Source organism: Triticum aestivum, chromosome 3B (genome assembly GCF_018294505.1).
Source record: "Triticum aestivum cultivar Chinese Spring chromosome 3B, IWGSC CS RefSeq v2.1, whole genome shotgun sequence".
In the NCBI taxonomy this organism is placed as follows: Eukaryota; Viridiplantae; Streptophyta; class Magnoliopsida; order Poales; family Poaceae; genus Triticum; species Triticum aestivum.
In genome coordinates, this window is record NC_057801.1 from 78,162,182 (window position 1) to 78,171,295 (window position 9,114).

The following is a 9,114-nucleotide window of genomic DNA, read 5'->3' on the forward strand; positions in this document are numbered from 1 at the left end:
AGGCGAAAGATTATAAGGTTGTTGACGGGAGGTGCGCTACTACCTGGGCATGTACAATGGTTGATAAGATAGTTTTATCTTAAGTCTTGCATGTGATTTAGAGATGACAAAAAAAATTGTCTACAATGGGTCATATCTTAGCCTTATCTTCAATAACTAGTAATTCCTAAAAATGTGGTGAGACATATTGTGCTAAGAGATCACCTCTTGTCTTCTCTTAAATAAGAGAAGACAAGTCTATTCTTATGAGTTCTCTCTCCTCCACCTCATCATCTATCCTATGTGGCATTACTAAGATAGAACCATTGTACATGCCCTAATTAATTATTATTTTTAGGATAAGTACCTTCCCACCTAAAAAGCAGGGATTGCTTTCTCCAACTTCAAATTAGTACGGCAGCTAGCGGGTTAGAGGGTTCCGCCCACAATGGATACCCGGCGCACCCGGTTGCCTCGCTCCTACATTCGGGGACACGTGGAGGCTAATGAAGTAGGTGGTAACTACCACTGCTTGTAGATAAAATTTATCATATATATATATATATATATATATATATATATATATATATATATATATATATATATATATATATATATATATGTATGCCCACGAGGCTCAAACAATACAACCAACTATTCCACCAATCTCCATCTCTCCCTTCTAACAATAAGTTTTGGCAGTTATCTGTTTCTAGGATTACTTCTATGTGCTAATGGCAGCACGATCACCTTTACTAAGCATCCAAGAGGCTTGGCTTGCTTGCAAGGCTCGGAATACAAGTAAGGCATGCATCACGCATTGCATGCGCCCTGGGGTTGATCATCAACGTCCATGGTGAGGATATAGGCCATGACAGGGAAGCCAAGCGAGAGGAGCACGGGGATGGCGCAGTTGACGAACAGGCGGAGGTGGTTCTTGTCCCTGCTCCGTGGAAGCATGAACCCCAAGATGAAGACTATAAATAGTACACATGCCGTGTTGCCGAACGCCTGCATGTACAAGGGGAAAAAAAGGAATTTGTGAGGCTCCCTCGAAAAAAAAAACTTTCGATTGCGGGACATGGGATCAACATGTACTTCTCCGTTTCAAAATAGATGACTCAACTTTGTACTAACTTTAGTAAAAGTTAATACAAAGTTGAAAAGTTGAGTGATCTATTTTGGAACGGAGGGAGTATATGGCTTAACACGTACCCTGATTGCGCGGACCCAGGGAGGGTTGGTTTTCTTGGGCTTTGGCACGAGCTGTGGCGCCACGGCCGAAGGCAGCGGCAGCCGTCCTTCCTCCAGCAAGAGCAAGCTGCAGCGCACATCGTACGCCGGCATGGGCAGGACGGAGGGAGGGAGGATCGAGGTCGATCCGTCGAAAAACTTTGTATCTCGATCGGTCGCTTCGCCGAGGAGATTAACTTGAACGAATAATCATCAAGGGTTGGGAATTACAGCGAATATAGTGCTACTTTATAGGAGTACTTACAAAAAGGACTCCGATCCGGTCAGGTCAGGTACCGCGTACGTGCTACAAGTGGAGTTCCTGCAGCGTTCTATTCTACTGTAAGTAGTAGTAGTACGTACACATCAAGCAGACAAGCACTTCACCGGAAGATGGCTAGTTGACGGGAAGGTCTGAGACTCTGAGCGGTTATAACCAAAGTGTACCGTACCGAACTTTTTGGTTATGAATGAACAACAGAAGATTGGCCCTCCCATTTTTTTAGGCGGACATTGGCCTTTGTTATTAGGAATAAAGACTGAGGGTATGTTAGGTATTAGTCTAATTTTACCATGCCCTGTGACACATGTGGTAAGCAATCCAAACTATTCAAAAACAAAATGTATTAATCTAATCTTGACATACCAAATACACTACAATACAGAGTAGTTTGCTTTATTTTTCTATATACTACCAATGTTAGCCACTCCATTGGCAAACAAAACCTTAACAAAAGAAAATCCAAGCTAGCTAAACAACCTTTGGCACAAATTAAAGATACCCTAAGTCCAGCTCCCAACAATATGAAAGCACGGAATATACAGGGGATTAAAATGCAAAACCAATTTCACGCAACATACGGCGAAAATCATACTCCCAACATCACACTGAGTGGCCGAGATCCAAAACAACACACCAACGACCTCTCATCACGCATTCAAACACTGCACAGAAACCCTTCTACTCTTTCCAAAAAAACATTCTATTCTATTCTATTCTATTCTATTCTATGAGTATCAACACTTCAACAGCATAAGCACCGCATATACAAAGGCCCCAACAGACCTGGAGAGCTTGTGTCAGCAACTCGGCATATCCGTATTCCTGTACCAGCCAAACAGCAGCAAAGGCAAAAATCTACATTGATCATCACAGCGATATAGCATAACCAGCGAGCATTTCAATACCGTAGACGAGACAAACTCTTCTTGCTTTCCCGTCTCAGGGCTCGGAAAAAGAGAGCTGACATGGCCAGGGTTACACCAGACTGTTGTCAACATTCAAGGCAACATGTCCCTGTCACCACCTGTACAACACCCCTGCATCAAAATTGAGATTGTTACCTCAACCGAAGAGATAAACAAAAAACTGAAATAGACAAGGGATTAGAGATGAAGGTTGGGATTATATCATACTCTTATCCAGGACCATAGGTGCCCAAATGACACTAGAGCCGCAATCACAATGAAGCCAGCAGTTGTCCACCAGTCAGCATCACCATCACCATCACCGTTGGTGATTCCAAATGACGACACAGATGGGGTTGGTGGAGTGCCGGCGACATTTAGTGTCAGGATGTAGATTGCATGGATGACAAGCAGTGAGAAGGAAAGAGAGATGAATCGCCCTACATGCCGACTGCAATTTTTTTCAACCCTGGAGGTGCCAAACATTCCAATGGGCAAGCCCACACTGCCCGCCCCCCAAACGGCAGCAAATGCAGCCATTATCCATCGGTCATAGCTACTAGGCAACCAGGGTCGAATCAAAAATATAATGCCCAGCGCAGTACCTAGATCAAAAATATAACCAATCTGCCTCTTGTTCCAGATCTGGTCGTCGTCCTGAGAAGGTGTATAGAATATCAGTATGTCTACTCCATGAATACAATCCAGTTTGTCAAGATAAGTCCCTAGCCTTAGGGAAGACTAGATTCAATCATTTTCAAAACCCCGAAGAAGTCAAACTGTTAGTTGAAAGTAGTGGTTCTGTCACTTGTATTTAAGTTTCGAAAAGAGTCAAAGAGTGGATTTCTGCAAATCAGTGCAAGTGATTCAGTACTTCAGTGTCAGTTATTAAGGAAAGAATCCTCAATTCAAAGCAAATTATCTAGTAATTCCTTCAATAAAATATCTGAATTAAAGAACATGTAAATGCAGTCAGAAAAAACTAGGTACTCCCTCCGATACATATTAATTGTCGCTGATTTAGTACACTAAATCACCGACAATTAATATGGATCGGAGGACTACCTGTTTTACTAGCACAAGCAATAATAGGCCATTGTAATGTAGGGAATATCCATAATTAGTTTCTTCCTATTATTTTTGCTTCATCCTTTTGCAGATAACATGGTGTCAAGCTTATACAAGACATATTCAAGATCTCTTACCTGTGACCTGATCATTGCACTCCTGTTATCTTGCCCAGCTTCTTGTGTAGTCCTGTTACCTTGCCTGTCTTCTTGTGTAGTCACCTCTTTCTCTTGAATGTCCTGAGTAAACACCTTTTCAAAGCTCAGGCTTACAATGGAGACGTCATCAATGGCAATTCCAAGGTTCTGTGTCTGATCTGTCAGTATCTTTCTGATCTCCCACCTCACACGCTGAAATTAAAGGGGAAAGGAGCAAACAATGAGCACCCACAAGTAATATATCCTGCCAAATATATACAAGCATGCCTACACAATGCATAGGGTGAATCATACATCTCGCTCTGTCATAAGCTGATTGGTATTGTATGTAGCAACTGCAGCTTTCAGTACTTCATGAATGGTTGAATATAACCTCCTCTCGTGCAAGTTCTCGCTCAATCTTGTAAGAACAAGGAGGCCAACTTTCACCTGCCGGATAGGGTAAATTTACCAAAGGTATGAGAAAAAACTCACGTGTTCTAATAATGTAGACTATCAGCAAAAGAAACTAGGAAAGCAAAAGTAAATGACAAGAAAATCATATTTACCATCTCAAGATCGTTGATTTCAGAAGTACTCTGATCAAGGCTGGGAGCCATAAAACGAGTCTCAAACTGGTATACCTACATAAGTGTAATGTAAGTTAGCTATACATTTAGTCAACTATGCCGATGAATGTGAACTACTTTACAGCAAAAATATGCTTTGAAGAATAAAGAATAAAACTTCATAAATCCAATTGTTTACAAACACCCAGAAATGATTAAGTACATGAGCAAATAAGTTGGACAAAATTACATCATAGTTAATAGTTTGGATTAAAATGGCCTCATATAAGACAAGCTACAGATTGACCTGGCATACTTTTATATGAAAGGAGATAAGTGCATCAGAAGTCGTTTATCCATTGTGCAAACAAAAAGCTAAGTCCACAGAAGTTAGGCCATGAACTAGTTCATTTTTTATGCACATAGTTATCAAAGGGGACAGAAGGCGAAGGAGGTGGAGGATACCGGCTTCAAGTTGTGGTACTCGGGGACGGTTGCAAACAGAAATAGCGTAGGCATCTTGATCAACAAGAGCCTCAAATATGGAGTGGTAGACGTCAAGGGACATGGGGACCGGATTATCCTGGTCAAGCTGGTAGTTGGGGACTTAGTTCTCAATGTTATCAGCGTGTATGCCCCGCAAGTAGGCCACAATGAGAACACCAAGAGGGAGTTCTGGGAAGGCCTGGAAGACATGGTTAGTAGTGTACCGATTGGCGAGAAGCTCTTCATAGGAGGAGACCTCAATGGCCACGTGGGTACATCTAACACAGATTTCGAAGGGGCGCATGGGGGCTTTGGCTATGGCGTTAGGAATCAAGAAGGAGAAGGTGTCTTAAGCTTTGCTCTAGCCTACGACATGATTGTAGCTAACACCCTCTTTAGAAAGAGAGAATCACATCTGGTGACTTTTAGTAGTGGCCAACACTCTAGCCAAATCAATTTCATCCTCTCTAGAGAGAAGATAGGCGTGCATGCCTAGACTGTAAGGTGATACCTGGAGAGAGTGTTGTACCCAGCATAAGCTGGTGGCTGCTGGCTTCCCCTTTCGGATTCGTGTCCAGCGGAATAAGCGTGCCAAAGTCGCTAGAACAAAGTGGTGGAAGCTCAAGGGGGGGTAGCTCAGGCGTTCAAGCAGAGGGCCATTAAGGAGGGCCCTTGGGAGGAAGGAGGGGATGCAGACAATGTCTGGATGAAGATGGCCACTTGCATTCGTAAGGTGGCCTCGGAGGAGTTTGGAGTGTCCAGGGGAAGGCGAAGCGAAGATAAGGATACCTGGTGGTGGAATGTTGATGTCCAGAAGGCGATTAAAGAGAAGAAAGATTGCTTCAGACGCCTATACCTGGATAGGAGTGCAGACAACATAGAGAAGTACAAGATGGCGAAGAAGGCCGCAAAGCGAGCTGTCAGTGAAGCAAGGGGTCGGGCATATGAGGACCTCTACCAACGATTAGGCACGAAGGAAGGTGAAAGGGACATCTATAAGATGGCCAAGATTCAAGAGAGGAAGATGTGGGATATTGGCCAAGCCAAATGCATCAAGGACGGAGCAGACCAACTCTTGGTGAAGGACGACGAGATTAAGCATAGATGGCGGGAGTACTTTGACAAGCTGTTTAATGGGGAGAATGAGAGTTCTACCATTGAACTGGACGACTCCTTTGATGAGACCAGCATGCGTTTTGTGCGGCGAATCCAGGAGTCCGAGGTCAAGAAGGCTTTAAAAAGGATGAAAGGAGGCAAGGCGATGGGCCCTGATTGTATCCCCATTGAGGTGTGGAAAGGCCTAAGGGAACATAGCGATAGTATGGCTAACCAAGCTTTTCAACCTCATTTTTCGGGCAAACAAGATGCCAGAAGAATGGAGACGGAGTATATTAGTAGCAATCGGCATGAAGCCATACAATGAAGCTATGGGAGAGAGCCATTGAGCACCGCTTAAGAAGAATGACAAGCGTGACCAAAAATCAGTTTGGCTTCATGCCGAGGTCGACCATGGAAGCCATTTTCTTGGTACGACAACTTATGGAGAGATACAGGGAGCAAAAGAAGGACTTGCATATGGTGTTCATTGACTTGGAGAAGGCCTATGATAAGATACTGCGAAATGTCATGTGGTGGGCCTTGGAGAAACACAAAGTCCCAGCAAAGTACATTACCCTCATCAAGGACATGTACAATAATGTTGTGACAAGTGTTCAAACAAGTGATGTCGACACTGATGACTTCCCGATTAAGATAGGACTGCATCAGGGGTCAGCTTTGAGCCATTATCTTTTTGCCTTGGTGATGGATGAGGTCACAAGGGATATACAGGGAGATATTCCATGGTGTATGCTCTTTGCGGATGATGTGGTGCTAGTTGACGATAGTCGGACGGGGGTAAATAGGAAGTTAGAGTTATGGAGACAAACCTTGGAATCGAAAGGGTTTAGGCTTAGTAGAACTAAAACCGAATACGTGATGTGCGGTTTCAGTACTACTAGGTGTGAGGAGGAGAAGGTTAGCCTTGATGGGCAGGTGGTACCTCAGAAAGACACCTTTCGATATTTGGGGTCAATGTTGCAGGAGGATGGGGGTATTGATGAAGATGTGAACCACCGGATCAAAGCCAGATGGATGAAGTGGCGCTAAGCTTCTGGCATTCTCTGTGACAAGAGAGTGCCACAAAAGCTAAAAGGCAAGTTCTACAGTACGGCGGTTCGACCCGCATTGTTGTATGGCGCTGAGTGTTGGCCGACTAAAAGGCGACATGTTCAACAGTTAGGTGTGGCGGAGATGTGTATGTTGAGATGGATGTGTGGCCACACGAGGAAGGATCGAGTCCAGAATGATGATATACGAGATAGAGTTGGGGTAGCACCAATTGAAGAGAAGCTTGTCCAACATCGTTTGAGATGGTTTGGGCATATTCAGTGCAGGCCTCTAGAAGCTCCAGTGCGTAACGGACGGCTAAAGCGTGCGGAGAATGGCAAGAGAGGTCGGGGTAGACCGAACTTGACATGGGAAGAGTCTATTAAGAGAGACCTGAAGGATTGGAGTATCACCAAAGAACTAGCTATGGACAGGGGTACGTGGAAGCTTGCTATCCAGGTGCCAGAGCCATGAGTTGGCCGCGAGATCTTATGGGTTTCACCTCTAGCCTACCCCAACTTGTTTGGGACTAAAGGCTTTGTTGTTGTTGTTGCGAATTACACAAAACAATATTTAAACACTTTTGTATTCAAAATGGAAGAATAGACGTCTAGTTTACAAATACTGATGTCACATATTTAGAAAATCATCTGAATGAGGTACAAACAAACAAGAGCTTCTTTTAAGTGCAATGAAGGCTAATATATCACAAACTTGCCGTCATAATGACTAATGGAAGATATTTGAAAACTGAAGGTAGGAGATAACAAACATAAATATTATTTATCTGTAATTAAAACTCTGATTGATTACCTGGATACTCTTCGGACAACTAGAATGCTCATGAAATAATATTTGGCTAGCAGTTCATGAATGATATATCAAAAATCATCAGAGAAGACAAATATAAGAGGCAATGAATGAAGAGCGTCAGTACTTCAAAGTACGGATAAAATTCATATACGTGAAAAGAGAATCTAAGTTTCTAATCTAGCTAATTGAGCACTACAACATTCTAAACTGAAACATTGGCAGACTATCACACACCTTGGCCTTGGGTGTGGAAGTCCTCATGGTCATTGCCGTAATCTCAGCTGTTGCTGCATTGGGCGTATCCGACGGAGTGGGCATTAATTTTGACTGTTGGGGCATAAGCAGTTGTTGCTTCAGTGCTGCCAATGCATCGTCCCTGGGTAGCTCTGCAGTCCAAGGAAATAATCCAGACCCAGGACAGCTATGATTATGTTCTCCCTTCCCCTGCTCCTGCTCATTCTCCTCACCCTCATCCTCCTTCTCTTTCCCCTTCCTCTTCCTCTTCTCCTCCTCCTCCTCCTTCTCCACCCAGTTGCTCACTCCTGCATGACCTTGCGGAACAGCGTAATGCGTCTGCCTCAAGAGTGTCTCCCGCTCCTCAAGTTGTTTTCCTCTCTGCGTCGCAACATTCTCCCGTTGCTCCACCTCCTCCGCCTCTTCTGCAAGCTTATGCTGGCTCGGCTTCCTATCCGTCGGATCAAGGTCCACCTCGTGCAGGCTCTGTTTTCCCGACTCAGAGACGGCGTCAGAACTGATGGTCATGGGGGTGCTTCCGCCGCAGTGAACCCGTGGAGAGGTAGGTCGGGAGGCTGATGCGGGGGGCGTCGAGGCGGCGGAGGGGATTCCGCAGCAGCGCAGAGATGAGGGTGGAGTAGCGGCGGTGGCGTCGCCAGTGCCGGTACCACCCGGAGCAGATGAGAGCTGCTTCTCCGGGTCAGAGCGCGCGGTCGTCTTGACGGGGTCTTCCATCGCCTTCTCCACCTCCCCTTCCTCCTCGTGCGCGCCCGCCGCAGGCTTGCCGTCGCCGGTCGCCACCAGCTCTACAAGGGAGACGCCAACCCCTGGAGAGGAAGCTGGTGTTGGGGATGGCGAGGCCGTGGGGGGGCTTCCGCGGCCGCCGCAGTGCACCCGTGGAGAGGCGGGGAAGGAGAACGATGCTGGGGATCTCGAGGCGACGGGGGGGCTTCCGCCGCAGCGCGGAGATGAGGGAGGGGTAGCAGCGGCCTCATCGTCGGTGCCGGTGCCACCCGGAGCGGACGGGCCCTTGGAGGCGGGGTGCGGAGACGAGGGTGGGGGAGTCGCGCCCTTGGAAGCGGAGGGCGTGCCGCCGGGGCTCGGCGGTGGCGAGGAGGTCGGCGTCGGCGCGCCGTCTCGCCGCGGAGGCATTTCGTCGAACAGGCGGCGTGCGGCGGGGACGCGCTCCGCCACGCCGCGAGACGCCCTCCCCACAGCCCCAGCGGCTCTCTTGCTTCCTTTTTCTGTTTTTGATTTGA

General features: G+C 46.1%; 2 protein-coding genes across 2 annotated transcripts; both read right to left on the reverse strand.

The window, feature by feature from the left end:
• Positions 1–614: 614 nt before the first annotated feature.
• Positions 615–1,523, reverse strand: LOC123064865 (uncharacterized). Its single transcript, XM_044488267.1, has 2 exons — positions 1,195–1,523; positions 615–990 (listed from the first exon to the last, which is right to left on the reverse strand). Exons 1-2 carry the CDS (start codon positions 1,324–1,326, stop codon positions 793–795), a joined length of 330 nt encoding a protein of 109 aa, XP_044344202.1. The 5' UTR covers positions 1,327–1,523; the 3' UTR covers positions 615–792.
• A 518-nt stretch (positions 1,524–2,041) lies between these two features.
• On the reverse strand, positions 2,042–9,114 carry LOC123068724 (nucleolar protein dao-5). Its single transcript, XM_044491350.1, has 6 exons — positions 7,856–9,114; positions 4,175–4,249; positions 3,921–4,055; positions 3,606–3,818; positions 2,629–3,057; positions 2,042–2,532 (listed from the first exon to the last, which is right to left on the reverse strand). Exons 1-6 carry the CDS (start codon positions 9,005–9,007, stop codon positions 2,494–2,496), a joined length of 2,043 nt encoding a protein of 680 aa, XP_044347285.1. The 5' UTR covers positions 9,008–9,114; the 3' UTR covers positions 2,042–2,493.

Bases quoted from the DNA above. Each gene is read 5' to 3' on its own strand.
- LOC123068724 (XM_044491350.1), bottom strand. From the start codon at position 9,007: ATGCCTCCGCGGCGAGACGGCGCGCCGACGCCGACCTCCTCGCCACCG. The intron at 3,058-3,605 runs GTAAGAGATCTT...ACACCTTCTCAG, and splicing joins GTGCAATGATCAGGTCACAG to GACGACGACCAGATCTGGAA. The intron at 2,533-2,628 runs GTATGATATAAT...ATTTTGATGCAG, and splicing joins ACCTATGGTCCTGGATAAGA to GGGTGTTGTACAGGTGGTGA.
- LOC123064865 (XM_044488267.1), bottom strand. From the start codon at position 1,326: ATGCCGGCGTACGATGTGCGCTGCAGCTTGCTCTTGCTGGAGGAAGGA. The intron at 991-1,194 runs GTACGTGTTAAG...TTGTACATGCAG, and splicing joins CCTGGGTCCGCGCAATCAGG to GCGTTCGGCAACACGGCATG.